General features: G+C 37.3%; 1 protein-coding gene across 3 annotated transcripts in view; it reads right to left on the reverse strand.

Annotated features, from left to right (window-relative positions):
• Positions 1–24,034, reverse strand: part of LOC121423145 (zinc finger ZZ-type and EF-hand domain-containing protein 1-like) — a 95,152-nt gene that overhangs the window by 25,636 nt on the left and 45,482 nt on the right. Inside the window, exons 38-56 of one of the 3 annotated variants that reach the window (XM_041618449.1) lie at positions 23,886–23,957; positions 22,987–23,078; positions 22,325–22,498; positions 20,927–21,052; positions 20,029–20,159; positions 18,720–18,892; positions 16,657–16,798; positions 16,204–16,255; positions 14,977–15,090; positions 14,288–14,331; positions 13,602–13,721; positions 12,188–12,277; positions 6,566–6,675; positions 5,572–5,651; positions 4,692–4,773; positions 2,677–3,083; positions 1,419–1,590; positions 972–1,103; positions 45–162 (exon numbers count right to left, since the gene is read on the reverse strand). In XM_041618449.1, coding sequence (XP_041474383.1) covers positions 45–162; positions 972–1,103; positions 1,419–1,590; positions 2,677–3,083; positions 4,692–4,773; positions 5,572–5,651; positions 6,566–6,675; positions 12,188–12,277; positions 13,602–13,721; positions 14,288–14,331; positions 14,977–15,090; positions 16,204–16,255; positions 16,657–16,798; positions 18,720–18,892; positions 20,029–20,159; positions 20,927–21,052; positions 22,325–22,498; positions 22,987–23,078; positions 23,886–23,957 — 2,431 coding nt within the window. Of the gene's footprint in view, positions 1–44; positions 163–971; positions 1,104–1,418; positions 1,591–2,676; positions 3,084–4,691; positions 4,774–5,571; positions 5,652–6,565; positions 6,676–12,187; positions 12,278–13,601; positions 13,722–14,287; positions 14,332–14,976; positions 15,091–16,203; positions 16,256–16,656; positions 16,799–18,719; positions 18,893–19,977; positions 20,160–20,926; positions 21,053–22,324; positions 22,499–22,986; positions 23,079–23,885; positions 23,958–24,034 lie in introns of all 3 variants that reach the window. The other 2 variants (XM_041618447.1, XM_041618446.1) reach the window with 2 other exon arrangements.

Consider the following 24,034-nt stretch of genomic DNA (forward strand, 5'->3'; position numbering starts at 1 on the left):
GGCACTTATTTTTTCTTAAGATTGGTGAGAAGCAAAGGACCTACATGTACCATCTTTGAGCTGAAGCATGATGATCCGAGCGATGTCTGTGAAAGCCAGGAACCTCTCTCCATCCAAGACTTGACCCCCTGACCCACTCAGTTGCAACTGGTATTCAGGAACCTGTCACAAAACCAGAAAAGCGATGACGTCATCATATCTTAAGTACATTGACAGGCTGATTAGCAAATTGTATGATGAAATAATATGAAAATTCAAAAAATAAACTCAGATATTTCAAAGGGAAACTGTAAATTTATCAAAAGGAGGGTCGAAATAAACATATTTGTAATATATAGCTTGTTTATGAGTATAACCTCAAGTGTAACTAAGATTTCTGAACCATCCAATATAGATATGTTATATGATACTTCCTGCTTTTCTAAATCAAACTCTGGCCTCCTTGGTAAATACTTTTTTCAAAGGGAAACTGCAAAATTATCAAAAAGAGTGTCAAAGTAAAACACATTTGTAACATATAGCTTGTTTATGAATATAACCTCAAGTGTAACTAAGATTTCTGAACCATCCAAGATAGATATGTTATATGATACTTCCTGCTTTTATAAATCAACCTCTGGCCTTCTTGGTAAATATAAAAAAAATCAAAACTGTTCATAACATTCAAACACATAGTGCACAGGATTGATTTTACCCAGAGTCAGGAGACCCAGTCAGATTTTCCATTAAGTTGTTTCATTTTTTAGTTACAATAGCCTTAATCATTTAGCTGACCCTTTGATTTGTTGCATGCTTTCTTCTTATATGATTGAAATTATTTGTCTTGACTTCTAATTGTTTATTTTTAGTAAGTTTGTAGTATTTGTGTTATGTCAAAGGAACACCAAGGACAACAGTATAACAGTTACTCATGAAAGACTTGCAAATATTAAATTGAAAATAAAGATATATTACTTTGAAGTGAGACTTACATGCTTCATCTTGCGAGTCTTGACGTCAACCACACACACTCTGCCTTTCTCAAAGAAATGCTTGAGGATAAGGACATCCGTTAGCTCACGATTCCCATCAAGATAGCTGGCTGTACTGCCATGCCCAAGGACCTGATACAAAACAACAAGAATTGAATTTAATTCATGTTGAACTCATGACCCCAGAATCTAATCCCGTATGCATAGATGCACATGGACTAATGGGACGTTGCAAGAACCTTACATTCCAATTCCCAACCACTTTTGAGTCCAAAAAGAAAGTAAATGTCTTTTGAATAAATGCAAATTTGTTGTTGATTTGCGTTCGCTTGATTTGGTACTGAAAATAAGTTTCTAGCAACATCTTGTAAGTTTTAGGTAAAAAAGATGATGCTTCCAAGATCTGTTTTTATCCAATTGAAAAAAAAACAAAACATGGTTGCTTACTTCAGGGAAACCGGCCACAACAAACAGCGCAAAGACCGATCGAAGCGAGGAGTCCTCCGGTAGTCTCTCAATGCTGTGGCTGATTTGACGAGTGATGCTGGCCTTCCAACCTAGATGTCGACAAAGCTTCTGAAGCATTGTGGGTAGCAATGCGGCCCACTCAAGCCGACTCCTGCAACAGTATAAAATGGTTACAATAAACAAAAGGGAAATTAATATTAAAGGATAGGATTGTTAATACCTGCTCAGTCCTGTAATTCTGATTAAATTTTTACATAGACAACTGGTTCCTGTTGCAAAGTGCTCCTGGACAATTCCACACAGGCAATATAATCTGTTAAGTGCACTTTTACAGTTTGCATACCTGTAAGTTACCTTGCGTTTTACCATTTGATGCGAAAGAAATATGGGGGGGGTCATAAAGCTGTTTGTAAATTACGAGAGACTTTACGAACGACTGGTGAACCTTCCTTAGGAACTAAATCTAAATTTTGTATATTACATTATTTACCACAGGAAAGGGTCACCAGTTGTTCTTAAAGTCACTTGTACTGCAACTTCCGACCAGTAAGTTAACAATCTGTAATTTATCAACACCTGAAGAAGTATTGTGGCTCAGTTGAAAAGTCTGCGGACTTAAAACCATAAGGTCTAGGGATTGAATCCCACCACTACACTCTCATCCTCTGGCAAGGCGTTTATCTACATTTGCCACTCTCCACCCTGGTGTAGTAAATGAGTACCAGGAAGGAAGAAATTCTTTGAATGTTTGAGCGCTTGATAAGAGTAGCTGTGCTGAAGCCAGGGTAATATAGTAAGCGGCCCTTAAAGGCATTGTATTAAGATCTATATAAATGTTTCATATTAGTATTACTATTAAATATGTTCAGCTTTATGAAGCACCTACTGTACCTATTCTATCATCTGAACTCTTTCATTCCATCCTTACATTCATGCCATTGTGATATCTAACCATTGCAATGGGATTACCAAATCTGAGCCAGATTTGTACATATGTACAGATCAAAACTGTTAAATGAAATAAATATGGATCATGCCCATACTGACTTTTATGTCATAATTCCTTTAGTTTCCTTTCACCAAAGGATTTGGATATTCTGAATAACCAGTTTGCCTATATTCATTTTTGATTAAAATTGCACTACTACAATCTATTACTGAAATAGATGACAGAAAATCATATACAATTTTACACATGGCTGTCAACCTTCACAAAAAATTCTCATCAGGATCTTACTTTTCCAAGCATGAAGCACCAAACGAGAAGAGAAACTTGATAGTCCTTGTGCCGTCCATGTCAGAGCTTGCGATAGAATCGTCTCTGGTCAGTTTAATCTTCTTACTCTTCTGGACCTCCTGATTACCCGCCCTCTTCCCTTTCTCCCCGATACTCTTCTTCTCCTCCACCACCTTCTCTCCTACTGTCCCTCCATCATCCTTCTCTCCTTCCTTCTTCCCATCCTCTTTGGTGCTTGTATTTTCCCTATCTTTCTCATCTTTAGTACTGATCTCTTCCTTGTCTTTTTCTTCTTTCTTGCCGTCAGACTGCGCTTCTTTGGAGGGCTCTTCGAGCCTATCCTCCCATGAATCAGGGGGTTCGGGCGTCGACAGAGGCGTTACCGACTCCAAAGCCAGATCAGACACCTGTGTGAAATGTCGAAACAAAATACTGTGTACTTAGCGGGTGCTTTGATTGCAGGTGATCAGCAAAAGAAATAAGTGGTCTGGCACATAGGTCCTTAACTACAGGGCGGGAGCAGGGTCGGCAGGCAGTCGCTAGGCAACCAGGGTTAAAAGAAATTTTAACTGCTGTGACAAATGTAATTGACATTAGTTTGGCATCTGTTATAATTACATAAATAATAATAAATATAAGATTTGTATAGCACATGTATTCACCTTGCTAGGTGCTCAATGGGCTCCTATATTACCCTGGCTAAGCTAGTCTACCGATTCTGGTGCGCACAGCTATTTGAGGAATTATTACTGGGTACCCATTCACCTCACCTGGGTCTAGTGCAGCAGTGTGGATGAATTTCTTCCTGAAGGAAAACACGCCATGGCTAGGATTGAAACTCATAACCCTCTCTTTGAAAGGCAAGTCAGATCCACTAGACCATGACGCGCCCACATAGGTAGGTAAAGCGATATGAAATAGATACCTACTGTATGTGGAAATTCAAATTACTGAATTTACAAAGCTATTATGTTTTTATATGTTCATGTACTTGTAGAGTTGCTTTCAGAAAGTCTGTCATAGGCTGAGATGGATTACCCTAATTTGGTGGATTCAAAATATGGTGTGCCATCTATTAGTTGCAGCAAACAGGAAAATTGTCTCATTCGCAGTCGACATCGCGCGCAGTCGCAGGCAGCACACAGTGCGATTCTACTGTAATATGACTGTTATGTTTCAACAAGTGGAATGCCATTGGCCGTCTCACCTGCATCACGCAATTCGTCATAGCAGCAGTGCTGACTTTGAAAACTACTATAACTCGCACAAGATGTTCAGTGATACTTGGTTACTCTTATTTCCACCTTTTATGAACTAGACCAATACACTTTTCAGAGATAGGATGGCAATTCAAAATATACCCCCAATGTGGCCAAAGTCCACTGACCTCACATGACCTTTGACCTTGATCATGTGACCTGAACCTTGCACAGGATATTCAATGATACTTGATTACTCTTATGTCCAAGTTTCAAAAGTCAGATCAATAAACTTGCGAAGTTATGATGGTAATTCAACAGATACCCCCCATTATGGCCAAAGTTCATTGACCTTTGATCTTTGTCATGTGACCTAAAATGCGGACAGGATGTTCAGTGATACTTGATTACTCGATTACGGCGCCTATAATCTCACTCTGCTATGCAGGTGAGACAAACATGAGAAAAGTCAGTAAACCGTATGGCAGGATTTCGCCAAAAATGGTCTAAATTTTGCAAACAAATTCTTCTCCCACCTCAAGGACCCTAGTAAACAGTATATCCGGTCAAGCCGTGGCCAGTGTTCAATAATCGCATTCATGCATGCACTATAATACTAGCATCCGCAACATGTATTGACTTTTTCCCATGGGGCATTGCTAATTTCGACCTGTCTGTTGCAACCAATAGATGGTGCACCGTATTGTGAATCCACTGAAATGAGTACAAGGAGAGGATTTTCCTTTGATAGAAACAAGTTATTCCTTTACTGAGATCAGATGAAGGGTTTAAGAGAATGGTATATGAAGGGCATACCTCTGGCAAGATGCTGGGTAGAAGCTGCCCAAGGAGGCCCATGGCAAGATGCTGTGTGGGTACATAGTGTCCACTTCCTTTCCTGAAATACAAAACAAAATGGAGGTTTAAACACGGTTCACACCTAACATTGCATCCACAAAACTTCATTTCATACTCATGTTTTAAATCAAACTACACGTATGAGCAAAAAGCCAAAGCTATCCATTCTATCATACAGTACGTTATAGAGAACCAAAGTACATTTTAGAATCAGGCCAATAATACATTGACTTCAATGGGGTTAATTACGTATTCACGAGGCCATATCTTGGGGTCCCATGGACCGTTCCCCACCAAAGTTAGGTTGTGGTGGTTTTTCATCTTGCTCTACCAAAATATGATATCAAAAACGCTGAAATGCAAAAAAGAAAAATTGATGACATCACACTTCTGTACTTACTGGAAATAAGGGGGGGGGGGTATTGGACTTCTAGGATATTTTATCTGATAGGCCCGAATTCACAAAGGTGGTTTTGAAAACCCAAGGTTTAATCCATGGTTTATGCAGATTTCCTGTATAAATTACGCTTGATTTAGCGCGTATCGGGAGTGTGTATAAAAAATGTCCAATGCTGATGCACGCTTTTGTCACAGTGCGCCAAATTGACGCCTGTTACCATGGTAAGATACGCTATTTTATTCATGAGTCCACTGTTTGAATAGTACAGCACACTGTGGGTAAATTTCTGGCTGAAGGAAAACATGGCATGGTTGAAAGACGAGAGTCATGACCACTAGAAGACTTATCATTCCCAGGCAGTTTGGACTGTACATGTATTTGTTGTGTAAGAAGTGCTACAGGACCAGACATGAAATATGGACAGACTGCCAAACTTACTGTGCTATGGTGAAGAGAAGAGGAAGGAACTTGTCCACGCTGAAAAGAGCCATAGCTGTCGAGAACGACTTGTTGGAACCCTACAAGTACAAAAGAAAACATCCTTATATCTGTAAATGATAGTAATAACAATCATATCTATAGTGGTGCTAAAAAAATAAGGACCCCACCAGAAAATGAATATACTTGAAGTATACAATTTCTGCCATGTATTAGACAGCTACACGTAATTGTGACGTCAGGTGATATAATATCACATTCAATAAAGTTTGTTTCTTTTGGCTTGCCAATCAACGTAATGTCGTCGTCTACATTCAACACTCAGCATGAAGGAGTGCATTTTGTGGTGGGATTCACTAACTTTTGAGCACAAATGACTGTATATGCAAAATATCCCTGGTAGTTTGAATGTATATCATTCATGCTTGAATAACCATTTCAATTTCGTTTTATAAAACAACCCAAATGATTAAACGAGATTAATTAGCAATATTATACAGCATCAAGTTCAACCAGGTCATTTTTAATGAAGAAGAAATGACAACGCAGCTCCAAAAATCAAACACAACTTCATTTTCAACCAATCAAAAGCATGTATTACGGACTTGCATTTAACTTCTTTAGCTGCGTTCAAACACAACTTTTGTTTGATGACAGATCCCTGATATAATTTCTATGAAAACATTTGTCATACCCAATCTAAATATATGAGGGGTACAATACAGACATATCAACACTGTAAGAGATATACATGCCCAAAAGCTACCCCAAACGTGTACTTATACACAGATTTCTAGACGTTGGCATTGACGGAATTTCATGAATTTTGACCGATATTTGTATATTCTGATATTCAAATTTTTTGTCATGCACGAAGTAAAAATAGACTAACATTACATAAAAATCATACTCTGGCTGTTGGTATACACAAAATACATACTGTATATATAACATAATAAATACTAGCAAATACAAAATATGATGTGAAAGTCACCTTGTCGGCAGGTAACATAGCAGCAAGCAATCCCAGCATCCTCTCCTGTGATTGCTCGGCAAAAACTCTCTCATGGATGCTCATAGTACCACCACTTTCATCATCAGAAGCTACAAAGAGAAAAAAATTCTTACAATTACTCCTATTTCCGAAAGCCATTTTTAAGGTGGTTATAATATGTTTTGAGATTTACAAGTACATGTATACTGTAGATAACATAATTATATAGCCATCAAACCAGGGTATGGTATGAAACATCCTTTTCCTACTATTTGCTCGATGACCCATTACAATGCTCACTGTATGCAAGTTAATATTTACCAGGTGGGTGTTTTATAAAGCTGTTGGTAAGTTAAGAGCAAGTTAAAAACGGCTGGTGAACCTTTCTTTGCGCTAATAATCACTAATTAACATTGAATGGTGAATATCATTTACCACAAAAAAGGATCCCCAGTCATTCTTTATGTCACTCTGAACTTACAAACAGCTTTATGAAACAGACCCCAGGTGGGTGATTCATAAAGCTGCTTGTAAAATTAAGCACAATTTTTTTTTTATCTTTGCAGTTTTTATTCGTCATAAAAATAATCAAAGTATACAAAACATATCGTTGCACTTCAATAAAAAAGAACATTGTATAAGTACATACAACATAATCTTAATTTACAAGAAAATTGTACCCTAGCGCTGCCGACAGGACGATCCATTAAACCGAAGAAGAGAGGGGGTACGGTAATACCCAACGGTCCAGTGTTGACCTGGCGGCATCGCCAGGGTAGAGCGCAACCAAAAAAATACGACATTTTCATGTATTCACATGACCGAAAGTATGACATAAAAAACAACACTACAACATGAACAGAAGATAAAACAAAGTCACAAAAAAAACGATTACACAAAATATTAATCTACAGTGGTTACAATTTATGCAATGGAAAAATACTTGTTTATGTTTTGCCATTTTACATTGTGTTTATTGAGTTTGTTTTTCTTTTTTCCAATAATTTCTTCAGTAACTTTATAAGATAAAAGATAATAATTAAATTGTTTTAAACTAGGGAGAGTCTCTTGGTATTTACATCGCAAAATGAATTGTTTACCAAGTAAAATTAGAAAATGAAATGCTAAAGCCCCAGTCACATATAGACACGGATCCTCACGGATCAACACGGCAATGCCGGCATGATCCGGGGAGGTCCGGGATAGTTTTGCCCCAGATGACTGTGAACACGGCATCAACACGGCAGCTTCACACGGATCTACACGGATCATGCCGGCAGAGCACGTCGTCAACACGGACCAACGCGTCATCAACACGGACCTACACGTCAGCTACACGGACCAACACGTCAGCAACACGGACCAACACGTCAGCGACAAGGAGCAACACGGACCAACACGTCAGCGACAAGGACCAACACGGACCAACACGTCAGCAACACGGACCTACACGTCAGCAACACGGACCAACACGTCAGCTACACGGATCAACACGTCAGCTACACGGACCAACACGTCAGCTCAAGGATGAACACGTCAGCTCAAGGATCAACACGGCAGCTGTATTGACCAGCACGGCAAATTAAAATCTGCTCATAATAATTAGCTGATATTTATTTATTTATTCATTTATTTATTCATTTTTTCCATCCTTGTCGCAACATTATATTATGATGTTTTTAAAAAAGATATCAAAACTCAAAACTTCAAATTTGTGATTGAAAACCTTTTTTTTTTGCTTGTCAATTTTTTTTCGGGTACGATATCCTTTATTTGTAATTGAAAACCGTTTTTTTTTTATTTCTATTTTTTGGCTTGTCAAATTTTTGGAGGACGATTTTGCCCCCCTGTGGAAAATCCTAGGTACGCCACTGATTTGATATCACTTTATTGAAATCACAATAAAGGAAAGAAATTTTCAAATTCAATAGAAAACATAATAAAAATTAAGAAAGGCCCAGGTCATGAAACATAACTGTCGATGAAGGGCAGTAGTATAAAACTTAATGTACAATTTCGATGTAACAGGTACATAACATATACATATAACATATTTTAAAAAATGAAATGTGAAATAATAATAACAAAGTTGGGGTAAATATTAAGAAAAAAAAGAGAAAACGAATTATTCATACATGCACTAAGTTTAAAAATATTAGGTTGGGGCCAATCGCCAAAGCGTAAGAAAATATCCTGAATCATTTAATCATCCATTTAATCATAAATAAATTAAGCATGTTTGTGTCAACTGTTTAACAACTACTGAAAAGTTCATAAAGTAAATAGCGTTGTAAAGATTTGATGGGAAAACAGAGCACGGACTGCCACGGATACTCCAGGCAGCCACACGGACCTACACGGCAGCCACACGGACCTACACGGTAGCCACACGGACCTATACGGACCATCCCGGATGGCTTTGCCAACCCGGCAGTCCACGGATGACGCCGGATGTTTTTGACAGTCAAAAACTGCCGTGTTGGCCTCCCGGATGTTCAAGGACCAACACGGACCACCCCGGACCTCCAAGGATGCCCAAGGCGCCAACACGGATCTCTCCCCGGACCACCCCGGATCAGATCCGGGATGGTCCGGGGTGGTCCGGGATCTATATGTGACTGGGGCTTAAGTTGGATGGACTAAGTGGTTCTAGTAATCCAAATAAAACAGTATCTCGTGAAAGGAAATAATTAGAATTAAAGTCAGTCACTCTCATACGCAACACATCCCAAAAGGATGCTATTTTAGGGCATGCAATAATAAATGATCCAATGTCTCAGGTGTCGCATTGCAAAAATAGCATAATGCATTGGTTTTCTTTCCTATTTTTGTGAGCCATTCATTTGTAGGTATTAAATTATTAAAAATTTTATAGTGTGTGATTCGAAGTCTGGTGTCTATAGTGATTCGTAATGGAAGAGTGAACAATTTGGAAGTCTGTTGCCTATCGATGTTGTAAAGTTGATTAAAGCGAGTAAACACCTTGGAGGTTTCAGAGTTATTAATGTTTTAAAAAGTGCGATAAAATTGCTTTGTCGATATATTCTGAATTTGTCTAAATGCAGATTCACAGAAAAGAGAAGGGAAATCCTCAGGTTCTTTTACAAGATGATGGTAGTTTTGTTGTAAAAAGAAAACTTTCCATTTCCCTGGCATCATTTTATAGCAATCTAACAATTCAAAATACTCAGTAAACTTTAACCCCCTTTCCTTGGCTTCCCTCCAGCGTAGTGGGCATCCAAATTCATCTAACATATCAGTAATTTTGGTGAATCCCTTTTCTTTTATGTTTGGTCTATAGCAAGCCTTGAAATAAGCACCTGTGAGCCGGGGGCAATTTTTTTTAAAAATTGCCCCCGGCTCACGGGCTTTTTACAGGAACCGGGGGCAATTTTCTGGAACCAGGGGCAATTTAAAAAATACATATATATAACGGTGAACCACACCGCAAATTTGTTTATAGTAAGCGCAGCTCCTGCAATTTTTTAATTAGTAAATGAATAGCATATGCTAAGTATTAGGCTTATTCAAACATTTAAGAAATCAGATTTAAATGTTTAAGTGTTTTGACACCCTCACTCCACATCCCCTTTACAACCACACACACATGGGCTTATTTATTTTTTGTCTTTAATGAACCATGATCAATGAACCCCCCCAAAAAAAATATATATATATAAATAAATGAATAAAATAAAAATAAAAAAAGAGAGAGGGATGGAGAAAGAGAGAATTCAGATCAAATAATAAATTTAGAAAAAAAAAAAAATTTTAAGGTTTTTTTTATGGTTTGAATCATGGGAGTGGGTGAGTGTTTGTGTGTGATTGTGGCTGTGAGGTGCACTTGGATTGCATATAAATTATGTTAAAGAAATTAAGAAACAAAATCAATAAATAACTCAGTCTATTCAAATTCCAGCACATAGCCACAGGCTATATACATGTATTGTAGGTTCACATACCTTAAGTTTTTCACAAGTTATTTGAAAACGCAGATCTCCACAGAAAATGCCTTTTATTCTGGGAGAGTCTGAATTCGGTGAAAATGTATTCATTAATAACTTAAATATTCATCACAATGAAGAAATCATAAAGTTTTTTGACAGTTTTCAAAATTGAACATGAAATCTAAACTCTATCTCAAACGGAAAATCACCATCACTTAGGCCATTACTGATAGAATTCTCACCCAGAGCTCTGGCAGACATGAGCTCAAAACTGGCTTGCTAACACCACACTCAAGTGCACGCGGCGTCCTCTTATTTTTTTTTTAGATGGAGCCTTGTTAGATTCATTGTCTGATATTTACCCCTCTCCAGGAAAGAAATTAAAAAGCTACAATTCACAACTATAAGCTAAGTTATTTTGGATTATTAAGGCTCCGTTTTGACAAGCAAGGTCGGCGACTGTGAGGATAAAAGACTTGCACATCGTATGTGCTGTGAACAGGGATTTATCTCCTGTGCAATTCGAATTACTATATCACAGAATTGTGATATCCCGACTGGAAATGTGTGCATTAGAAATTGCACATGGTGAAGTATGGAAAAACCGCTACCGGAAGAACGCGCGCACATGTATTACAGGAAAAAAAAAGACGGACGTAGCTCACTTTTTATGGTACAGGAAAAAAGACGCACTTGGCAATTTTAAACTGTGTTTATCGTAAATTGAAAGTTATTTGATTTTGGCTTTACAGATATTTAAATTACATGTATGATATGGCTTCACTGCTCACTCACGGCGGGCGCAATTACCTGGAAAATATTTGCGCCCGGTCGTCAAAATTTTGATGATTTTGGGGCTTCATGGGCGCAATTGATGGCGTTATGAGCGCGAATTTGCGCTCAGCGCCCACTTATTTCAAGGCTTGGTCTATAGATAGATTTTCCTTTAAATGTGATATATTGATTGTTCCATATAAACTCATTGGTAATATCTATTTTCCTTTCCAATAAACACCATGTTTGTAAAATGTCCATCAACCAATTTGATACTTCAATATTCAAATATTTCATCTAAAAATTACAATTTGATATTTCATATCAAAATTACAATAAAAAATGTATTCTCCACTGACAGGTGACAACACACAATTTTACATAAGCACAATTTTACAAACGACTGGAACATGTTCTTAAGTCCTAAATGAATGACATAAGGATGTATCATCTAGCACAAGAAGGGGTCACCAGTTGTGCGTAAGGACATTTGTATCTTACAAACAGCTTTATGAAACACCCACCGGCCATTACCGATCACTGTACTTGGGGAATGATTCAAAGTGACAGCTTATGGGATCAAAAGAGGAAGTATAGCAATTGTGTGTTGATTGCATGGGTTGGAAGGCGACATATGACATATACGCTTAAAAGATGGAATGCTACATGTATGTAGTAGCAAGTTAATCAAATGAAATCAAATAACTAGCATAACAGGTAGATACATCTAATTATAGACATAAATATGTCGTGGATCAATATATATCTTAAGATGTTTTTTTTACAAGTATCCAGACTATTTAATAATATATTTCACAACAATTCTAGACATTAAAACTGGTCAATCCAAACTGTATGTTCACACTATTTTTACATTTATAGCTTCAGTATATTAACTTACAGCATGTGACCTCTAGGCCCTCCATAGCTAACTCCACACAGCTCTTCAGAAGTTCTTTGCCCACTGTCTCTTGGGCCGAAGTCAATGTCCCTGATAGGAAAGCAGACAACAAAAATTATGATGGTAAAACAGCTTCATTCCTTTCAAGAAGATAATGTTATATAAGTTTAGCCTTGATAATGCCAGGGTGTTTTCAACAAAAATTATGAAGGTAGAAACAACTTCATTCCTTTCAAGAAGATAATGTTATATAAGTTTAGCCTTGATAATGCCAGGGTGTTTTCAACAAAAATTATGAAGGTAGTAACAACTTCATTCCTTTCAAGAAGATAATGTTATATAAGTTTAGCCTTGATAATGCCAGGGTATTTAAAAAAATAATTAAACCATAAGAACTTTATCAATATTTCTTTTCCTCAATATTGCTTAACTTTGTTGATTTTGTACAGGTATGAATAGATATTAATGTAGATTCTATTCAGAGGTCAGCAGTTATTTAAGACTGTTAAAACATATAGTAAAAATGTATTTACACAAAAGTATGCTAGTGTTAATCAACTCACGCAAAAAGTTTTATTTATTTTTAAATCTGTTGCCCTGTCCAATAAGTTACTCAAGTCAAATCTATTCTGATATGGAATACTAGTACCTACTTGTCCTGTTCATGCATGATAGAGCTATGCAAACTGACTTTTCAAAATATTTTCTTGTTATAAGTTGCCTAAAATATGGAGTTATACAGGAATGTGCAGAGCGATGAAACCTCACAAGAAAAAATTTCAAGAGGTCTTGGGGCAATGTCGCCCTCAAAGTGCTCAAAAGAGCCCTAGAACCCCCCCCCCTGTCAATGAAATCTTAAAGCTTATCCAATGTTGCAAATTTAGGAGGTAGGTTGTTAAAATTTACCCTAGAAATTAAAAAAATAATTTTTAATATTGCAGATCTAGAAGTTGTAAACAGTAGCGCCTGAAATGAAAAATTAATTTGTAATGTTTCAGATTTTAGGTGAGGTCATAAAAATTAGCCCCTTAAAGGGGGAGTGAACTATGAGTGATCTATCATTGACTGTGTGTTAATACACAGTCTTAAAATATATGTTTTCAGATATCTACGCATACTACAACAAAGGATGAAATGACCTATAATTGTATTTGTATAGAAAAACTAAAATGTTTTGAAAAGTAATGTTTTGCTACTTGGTAACATAATGATTGTGGTACAAATGTATTAAGTAGTTCATTAGCATCATTCAAGTGGGTCTACATTACTAGACTACACTAGCGTTATGGGTCAGGAAACTGGCCCAGTATGAGTAGTTGAGGACTCGAGATGGCGCTTTTGATTCATATCTGATTTAAACGAAAAATCAATATTTTGCATCCTCCAAAGAAAAGGCAATGCATGAAGTAATCACCTTGCGTTTGTTGATCATATATAGCTTGAGCCAGTGACAGTGTCAGGAAGGTGAACTGTAGCCAGGAGTGAAGATGAGTGTAATTGTTCAGCTGAGCTGAATACTGACTTCCTGTATATACTGCAAGATCAAATAAAAATAAATCTATTTCTGAGAAAGGCAGTTGTGATTATAAACTTGACTTTGAGTAATGCACAAACATATGCCCACCAAAAAAAGGTGTACCAAGAAATTCTAAAAACAAATAAATACACAAGGAGGAATTGACTTTTGCAATTTTTTCTTTGTATAATCCTTTAAATAATAGATTTGGAAAAAAAAATTGATATTAAAAGTGAAATTGTGTGTTAAATATACAAATGTTTTTCATGAATAAATTTGCATACTTTATTCATAATAAGTAAGAAATGATTATTTTCAGAATTTTTTTCCAGTGACTCCTAGTTTATGTGGTGAGGAATGTGCGTGCCAAATTTTGGCCAAATCACACTAACGGCAGTCATCCTTGATACATCTCAAATAGCCCAGTCCTTACAGGATTAAAATGATGAAACTACAAAATATTGTTCTGCTAGCAGAAAGAAAAAACTGCAAATGAAATTTCATCATAACAACTCTATGGAGTGATCGTATTTTGCTTTCATGATTGACTGCTATTGTTAAGATGATCAGTATAGATTACTTACACACTCTCATCATTATTTCAGTAGAATCATGGAACTCATTGTGGCTGTAAAGAGAATGCATAAAATGGGATTAATTTCAAATCAATATAAACATTATATCATTGGTTGAGATTTGAACCCATGACCCACCCTTTTTCAAAGAGTCGGTACCACCAGACCACATCGTTCCACATATGGTAAGGTGTCCCACGTCAGCACAGTGGCCTTGTCCGCGTGTATACGCTTATTTGCACCATTTTATTAAAAGAAGACACACAAACTTACACCTGCAATACATAGACAGATATTCATTAAAAAATTCAACTCATAAGAGGAAATATTGAATTTCAGGCATTTCATGTGACGGCCTCAAAATGCAACCTTTCTCATCGAAATCCCTGAAACATGTGGTAAGTGAATGGGTGTGCAGACATGGAGCACCATCTATTCGTGTTTAATCTGAAATAGCTGGCTCTGGTTTTTCCAAGAAAAGCCAATATTTCTCCCAGTTTTAGGACATTATTGGCACACTTATTCATAAGAATATAATATAAGGAACATAATCAAAAGAAAATTTTTGTGGAATAAAGAGAAATTCATGTTTAATCTTACATGAAATGTTTCGGTGCGCAGACATGGGGTACCCTTCATAGATGCATTTGTAAGCAACATATCACAATATCCATTAACGATAATTTAACACTACTCACCTTGAAGGGTAATGTCCTGTGTGTTGACAGCCGTAACACAGATCAAAATCCTCGCACACATTACAGTGATAGCGGGTTCCGACAATGAGCCCATGACAGCCATCACATTTATACCTGTACAAAATCACAAAGTTAAGCAATATCCATCAAAAGCAATATTGATATGTTCTTACGAATTTATTAAAATATCCACATATCGCAACTAATATCGGCTGAATAGCATTGGTTTTACAAAACAAATCAATGATAAAATGATACAACCATCAAAGGACAAAACACATTTAGGAACCTGACTGATTAAGATTTAATGGAGTAGGGGACATATAAGGAAAAAGAGGGAGATAAGAAGGACGGAATAGAGGGGGAGAAGAGCAATAACACACAACAGAAATAATACTAATTTAACCGTAAAAGGCCCGGGGGGCGGAATCCGCCCCCCCTCTACGTATTTCACATATATCCACCGCGCGAAATTTTTCAACCGCACTGCTTGCTAAATTTTTACTTTCAAATGTCTCACAACTTTTGAGACCTACATGTAATTTGCGATGCTCGGGGAAGCGGTTACGAAATTATGTACATGCAAGTGCATGTCAGACCCAAAACTGCTCAAAAATATGAATTCATGAACAAATCCAAGGCAAATTGTACATTTAGCCAAAATTCTTAAATGTATCATTATTTCTACTTTTAATGATTAAAATCAATTTTGTCTTGTTTATGATCAGAATTAAGTCTGCAACAATTTCAACTGAAAAAACAATAAAAAACAAAAAGTAAAAAAAACAAAGAAATACATGAATAAAAAAAATATATAAAAGACCTTAAGGTTAAACCAAGGGGAAAAACTGAAAAGAAAAATGCATAGCTCGTTAAATCAAAGATGGGGGTATAAAATGATAAACATATGGTAATGATATGCAATTCATATTTGCAATTTTTATTTAAACTAAGGACAAATTTATACAGGTCTTAAGTCTATAATGTAGACAAGAAATGACAAGATATAAAAAAAAGGAAAATGGCTGAAGTACACTAAAAACTAAACTCCCCAAAAAAGGATCAGTCAAAATAACCAAAGTGAAAGAAAAAGCAATGGAACAATGCAGTGACAGCTTTCCACATTACAGATTCATCATGAAAATGTCAAGGGGGTGGACTCCACACACCCCAGCTGTTTTAGGGTTACGGGAAATGACAGAATTCCGCTGTAAATGGATGACTTACATGAGATGGACCAAGGGATGATCGTCTGCATGCTCATCTGGTTTGGCACCTCCTGAGAAAGCAAACAAAATAATTTATCAGGGCCCTGTCGCGTAAAAGTTAAAAGTCCACTGGCAACTTTTCTGAAATCCTGGATTTTCACTGGCTCTTGATCACTGTTACCCTGGTAGTTACCATTGGATGGCAAAGTTACCAGAATGGTAACTTCTATGCAACGGGGCCCAGGTGTAAGGATTTGATGAAAATTTGAAGTTGCTTTGAAACAACTGTGGTATGAGCTAATTTGCTTTGAAAACTGCTTCTTGGTTGGTAAATTGTAAATTTAATGTAGCTTATGGTATACAATGCTGAATTTCCGGATTGCGTATTCCTATATCCTCTGACGGAGGGCGCTATGAGATTATGACGTCACATGCATAAGGTCTACTACTGGACCCTGGTTTATCATATTACCTTGACAGCAGTTGTAGCAGAAGTCAAAGTCTTCACAGACGAGACATCGATACCTCTGCCCGAGTAGCTGCACATTACACCCGTCACACGCCACTTGGATGTCTAGACGATCACAGAAACGAGCTACAAACATGTGCCTTGCCTGCAGTCAACATAAACAAAGTAACAACAATGATAACATAAGGAGATACCCTAGGCAAAGACATACTTTCTTACAGTCTGTTCCATATTAATGTATATTTACAATAACATTATATTGAAATGAAAGGATAAGTGATAGTCATAATAACATTAATAATGGCAAGAATAATTGGTATTGGTATTGCCATTCATTTCATTCAGTCAGTCAGTCATTCAGGTTTGAAATCTTGTTTAGCACCCGAATATGAGGGTGACCTGGGGCCAGTTTCATAAAGGACTTGCAACTGTTGTAACTTTGCCATTACGGCAACTACCATGGAAAACTTGATTCTGATCGGCTGTTGAACCCTGTTACCATGGTAGTTGCCATAATGGCAAAGTTACAACAGTTGCAAGTCCTTTATGAAATGGGCCCCAGATTCACCTCACACTCACAGAGATCACCCTCACCCCTACCTCTACTTTACCATCAATACAACCCCCTCCCTCAACCAACCCCCCCCCAACACTCCTCCACCAATCGCTTTTTCCATGTCTTGTTTGGTTGCCCCCTTCCCCTCTGACCAGCCACCCAAACTCAAGCACCCTTCTCAAAATATGATCCATATCGCTCAACACAAGCCCATACCAAATACTCTATTCGCCTTTGCAACCTCCATAAAAATGTATATGCAATACATGCAAATGTACAATTGGGTTCCTTGATACTTGCTCCGGCAACAATTGCTACACTCTAAATTCCACACGCTAATCAAGTGACTACATTCAACCCTGGGTTTAACACTATACCCTACCCTAAACCTAACATTAAACCCTATTGCAACACTGACCCTACATCTTAGATGAAATTAAGCCCAGAGCAACTGTCCCGAGGGCAAATGTTGTGTCAACAGAGAATTTATATACATAAAATCCCTTTGCCTCTTTTTCAAAGTTTACACTTTGAAAAAGCTCTGGGAATTAAAAAATATTCAACATATGGGTAAATTTTTCACATATAATCTTGGGTTTGGGTCTCATCTATCCAATGAAAGTAAAAGTTTTGACAGAATTTTACACTTGACTGAGCACTGTCCATTTTTGTAAAGCTCGCAGAAATCTGTTTGCGCAGAAATGCTTGTTTTTACGCAGTGTCAAGGGGAAAGGGCGAAATCAAACTTACCCTGCGATACATTTTTCCTACATTTCCCTTGCACTTTTAGTCAATTAAGATAAAACAAATACATAGCATTTTTAAACATATTTGCCACCCAAATTGAAATTTCAACACTTAGTAATCACAACTTTTACCCTTTTTGTGCCAGCTGGATCTGATGACATAACTTAATCGGAACAAGTTTACATCAGACATCTCCACCACTTTTTCACTAAGTTTTTATTATTTAAAGTGGGTTGACTTTTAATTTTTCATTTAATACTTGTTTCTCCACACTTTTCCCAAGCTTGACAATGATCAACAAAATGAAAATCAAGCCTAATTCATTTTATGTAAATCACAGCTAAGTGTAAATCACACATCGTCTTGATGGCCTTGGTGTGTGGGGGAGTGGGGCGGGGCGCAATGCACTCTTCGGAGTGTATTGGGCAAGGGAACAAGTTAAAAGAGGTCAAAGATATCTTCAAATCAACTTTACTTGCTAAATTCTACGTGTTCTTCATGATAAAGGTTTACTTTTATTCGCATAGCTAATTCAAAGTTCTGCGCAAATCATTTTTCACTAACTTTTCAAAAGTAAGTGGTGCTCACTCAAGCGGAAATATTTTTCGATAGTTATATCGTCATTTGCTTAAATGGATCTGTACCAATGTTAAAATGTGGAAAAATCTTCAGGATATTACAAATGTATAATTTTACAGGATTTTTTCAAAGTGTAAACTTTTTTTTGATACGCACTGTATAGGTAAATGATCAAAGAACTCACCCTTCTCTCCTCTTTGTCTGGAAACCTACTGATATTTGAGAACCATGTGTTAAAGGAATCGTCTCCTTCACACTCCTTCATCCAGTCCTCGCACTGCTTATAAGCCTTCAGCTGCTGGGCATAGCTCAGGTTATCACCGGCAGTGCTGTCTCGCAGGGTCATGTTCCCACTCGCTGGAAATATCAAGGAATATCCGAATAATCAATCTTAAGGACGTTCCACAATTATGTTCGTGCGCATCATGATCTTTATGGATTCTTGGAGAAATTGTATTATTAATAAGAAATTAGCAAAATAAGCATCGGATTGGAGCAAATTGTTGGTTCTTTTTCCAAGCAATAATAACACATTGTGCTTTTCTATGCTGGCAATCTACATTGAGATCGTTTTGCAACCTAGATTTTGCAATTTCACAAAGTTCAGTTTAATAGTGTAACTGTACCAAATGTAGATCCACATAGATACATGTATAGTGATAATCAATCTTGGCTCTATAGATTACATGTTATGATATCAGTGTTTAATGCAACTTCTTTCGTTTATCTATAAAAAAAAACGCACCGATGGTATGACCCATACGATGACCCATTGGATAAGCCATGACCTCAGAAAGCAAGATAACCATCACTGTTATACTGCTCTAACATGGAAATCAGAAGGAAAACGAAAAAAAAAACATGGAGGAGAACTTTAGAGGAGAAAAACACCAATAATAATAAATAGTAAAGGATTTGTATAGCACACGTATCCACCTAGCTAGGTGCTCAAGGCACTCCTATATGTATATTACACCGGCTAAGCTAGTCTTCCGATTCCGGGGCGCACAGCTTTTTGAGGAATTACTTTCTGCCGGTACCCATGTACCTCCCCTGGGTTGAGTGCAGCACAATGTGGTCAAATTTCTTGCTGAAGGAAAGCACGCCATGGCTTGGAATCAAAACCTTGTCCTTCAGATTGAAAAACGAGAGTCCCATTCACTAGACCACGACGCCCCCCCCAAAAAAAAAAGAATGGATGGAAGAGTTGGAAAGAGGGCAGGGAACCTTTTCGCTTAGTTGTCACCACTGACAACTTGTCTTTCTCTGACAGTTACCATGGTAACAGTCTGAGGTTAGTGCCTCTCAGCCAATCCAAACCAAGGATTTCACTGACATTGTCAGCTCTGACAATTTAGTCGGCGCTGACAACTTTCACGAAACACCCCCCAGGGGATGTGCTTGAGACCGACAAAAACGGAAACAAAGCATGAAGGCCTTACTGTATGTGCCACAGAGCATGGATGAGGATAGTGGTAGTATGACCCACTTACTTCTGGCTGCACTGATAAGAAGACTAGGAGCTTTGATGTTAGCTACAAACTGCCAGTCACTAGGAGACCAGGACACATCCATCAGATGAAGGAGCATGTTCTGAATGCAACTAGATGCAGCTTTTACATCACTGCAAGAAAGACAGGAAACATATCAAATAGGATTTTTATCATCACTAGGTCGGGAGGGGGGATGGGGGGGGGTTAAATTCATTTTCAGGGTACATTTAATTGGCTCAAATAATACTTTGAATAGCACATAATTAGATAATAGTATAATTTTTGGTAGAGCATACATACTTGCTGAGAAGGCATGGCATTTCTGTCAGGTGGCAAGCACCAAGTCTTTTTCAGATTTCCAATCTTAAATTCAGTTTCAATTTTAATATCAATTTTAATTTCAATGTAAATTCAATCTACATCAAAAGACTCATTTCCATCATATGTACATCATATAATTGTCTATTTAATAATTGTCTATATATGTCAGTGTTTGATTGCTGTAAATATGTTCATTTTCTATGTATTTTCAAAATACCATGTAATATGCTAATTTACATTTACTTATTTATTTTGACAATAAATACTACCTCATGACCCTTTTCCAAGCAATGATAATGCATGTACCCATATCTTCTAATATGTGTTTTGGCAATCTTAAGAGTGCTGGTTTTTCATGGTAGATTTTTCATTATCTCACAAATTGTGGTTTGTGTAACTAACTAAACCTTGATCTACAGTGATATAGAGACTTTCTCATGAAATAACCATTTACGGCTGATAAGGATTCAAACTTGTGATTCTCTAACTGTAAAGAGGTGAGAATCAGAATCTGCATAACACTTCAACTGTCCTATAGCTCAGCTTTGCTCATAATATCAGCCAACGTGGAACTTACTCTGACTGTGAGGATTGGTACTCTGAAGGCTCGGCTTCTACAAGCTGTTTCACAAAGTTATAATATGCTGCCCTCACTCTGTCCTCTAACTCCAGGCCACACCCTTCCAGCCGAGATGCATAATGTCTGAAAAAAGGGGGAATAAGTTAGTTTTATAATAATCTAAAGCTACACCAACTTCTCACTTTTAAGATGATCTTACGATCTACCAACTGCTATTCAGATGAATATCAGATGTTTAAGGTGCTTGATCTTAAAGGGGAAGTTCACCCTGAAGAAAAGTTTGCTGTAAAAATAGCAGAAAAAATAACAAAAAATATTGGTGAAGGTTTGAGGAAAATCCATTCAAGATTAAGGAAGTTATTGGAATTTTAAGTTGTGTATTTGTGACATCATGAACGAGCAGCTGCCCCATATGTTATGTAATATAAAATGCATAAAGTCAATTTCTAATGGTTTGTGATGACATATTTCTGTTTTTTTTTCTTTTGTTGGTACAGGTGTAAACTGATTTAATAATAATATGCAACATTTAGCGCTTAATACAAATGTTTCTAAGCGCTGCATACTATTACCCCGGCTTTAGCACGGCTACCCTGATCTCGCGCATCGAGCATTCCAAAGAATTTCTTCCTACCGGGTACCCATTTACTACACCTGGGTCGAGAGTGGCAAATGTAGATAAACACCTTGCCAAAGGACGCTCGTGCTGCGGTGGGATTTGAACCCCGGTTCTTGTGGTTCACAGTGCGGAGACTTATTCACTGAGCCACAACACCTCTACAGGTGCTTTGTCTATTGATGTACTTAAGGAAAAACAATTTTCAATTTTCTGAGAAAATGACGTTTCATGGATGTACCTTACGTTATGTAGGAAAGCTGCCTGCATGTGACGATACAAATCAGATGATTCAACTTCTAATAACTGTTTTATTCTTTTGTGGATTTCCCTCAAACCTTCAGCAATATTTTATTAATTATATTTTTTTGCTATTTTCTCAATAAAATTTTGTCAGGGTGAAATTCCCCTTAAAATACAGTTTAGTTTTAGATTTAGAAATGCTTTTAAACAAGCAACAATTTTGAAAGGACACATGGCACAATATGTATGTTTCATCATGTTTCACTAGTGCCATCATTACCATCACTATCATCATGATCTTTCTCATCATCATCATCAGTATCTTCATCATCATCGTCATTGTCATCATCATCATTGTTATCATCGCCATTGTCATCATCATTATCATCATCATCATCATCCTATCCATCCTCTTCATCATCATCATCACGTTATCATCACCATCATCATCATCATCATCAATCATCACCATCACAACCATCGTCATCATCATCATCACCACCACCCCCATCATCATCATCATCATCCATACTCACATTGGAGGAGGTGCGCCTAGCTGTCTCTGTAAAAGCATATCCTTAAGAAAGAGCACGCACTGTGACTGGAATATGTGAGGTTTGTTGTGAGCCGAGAGGAACTGACTGGCTAGCTTGTAAACCTCTGATACAGCCTTGGCACTCTGCTCCCTGACCCGAAGGATTGACCTCACCCTAGACATAACACATAAAGAAGACAAATTGAATGGAATTGAACAAACCAAGAAAACAATATGACAGCTGTATGGAAACTGATTAAAACAAAAATACAGTGTACTTGTAGGGATTGGAGGTATTTAATTTTCCTCTGTTCATCATAATTTCTTTTATTTGACTCATTTATTCGTGTTGGATTTTTCTCTCTTCATTCAAATTAACTTTTTGTTGGGGTGGACTTGTCCTGTAAAGTCACCATCCAAAAGACATGACCCATGCTCGGACCTCTGCATCAATAGCTTGGATTACAGGTGCATACCATAACGCCCTTGTAATAAATTATTTGTAGATAGATGGTACTACAATGTATATAAACGCCAATTATTATCATTATTATTATGTAACTGTATGCAGGAAGGCCACCTGCAAATGCCAGGAGAATCAACTGCATGTTAATACAGCTTTCTTGCAGACAGCAGCTGAAAAGGTCATTCAATGTAATTTACCTCATGTGATCAAGGTGTGGGTTCTTAACGAAGTCTAGGACCAGCTTGAATTCTGGGTAGTACCTCAAAATAGTCTCTTCCTCAGCAGGACCCTACATGAGAAAACAATCAGAGAAAAATGATAACTGGAATTTTTCTTTAACCCTTAATAATAATAATAATATATAGCATTTATGAGGCGCCGATCTATCTAGTTGGCTATTCAGTGGCGCATTATATATTACCCCAGTTGTAGCTCCAGCTGCTAAAGGCGCTTGGTGCATTCAAGGAATTAATCCTGCCGGGTGCCCATTCACCTCACCTGGGTCGAATGTAGCACAGTGTGGATAAATTTCTTGCTGAAGGAAAACACGCAATGGCTAGGATTCAAACCCACGACCCTCTGTTTGAAAGGCGAGAGTCAGAACCACTAGACCACAATGCGCCCAACAATGCATATAAATATTCATAACTTATCTAACCAAAGGACATGGTCCCCTTCTTCCCCATGCTTCAAAGAGAGTAATAATTGTTTAAAAATTTGCAATATCATTTGGCAATCAGATCTCTCCATGAAAAGATGATAATCCCTTCTACAGCGACATAGTGTCATATCGTAGAACTGTACGTTGGAGAAATCTAATGCTAGGATTCAGGGATGGTGAAGGTTCTTTTAAAATCTTTGATGTTTTTTTCTGCAGGAGAAGTGAAGGTCATACATGTACATGTAACAACATGCACAAAATCAACCCAGTGATTTCCTTATATTCATACTTCTTTCTTTCCTCTCCTCCTCCCCTTATCTTTTTTTTTTGGGGGGGGAGGGGAGGATGAGACTACAGAACTGAATGTAGCTGTTTCCATTTTTATTTTTGCATGTTAATGATGGGGAAAAGTAAATGAATTTTTTCAACATCTACCTGAAAACCTTCAAAGTCTGCAGTTGTGCTTGCATTCGACAGACTCCTCAGTGGAAGACTTTTGTTGATCTTCTGTGAAGAAAATAATGGTCATCAAAACAACAAATCAGCAAACAGTGAAAACTGGTAATTATGTGAGGCTAGAGATG

This window comes from Lytechinus variegatus, chromosome 10 (assembly GCF_018143015.1).
Source record: "Lytechinus variegatus isolate NC3 chromosome 10, Lvar_3.0, whole genome shotgun sequence".
Taxonomy (NCBI): Eukaryota; Metazoa; Echinodermata; class Echinoidea; order Temnopleuroida; family Toxopneustidae; genus Lytechinus; species Lytechinus variegatus.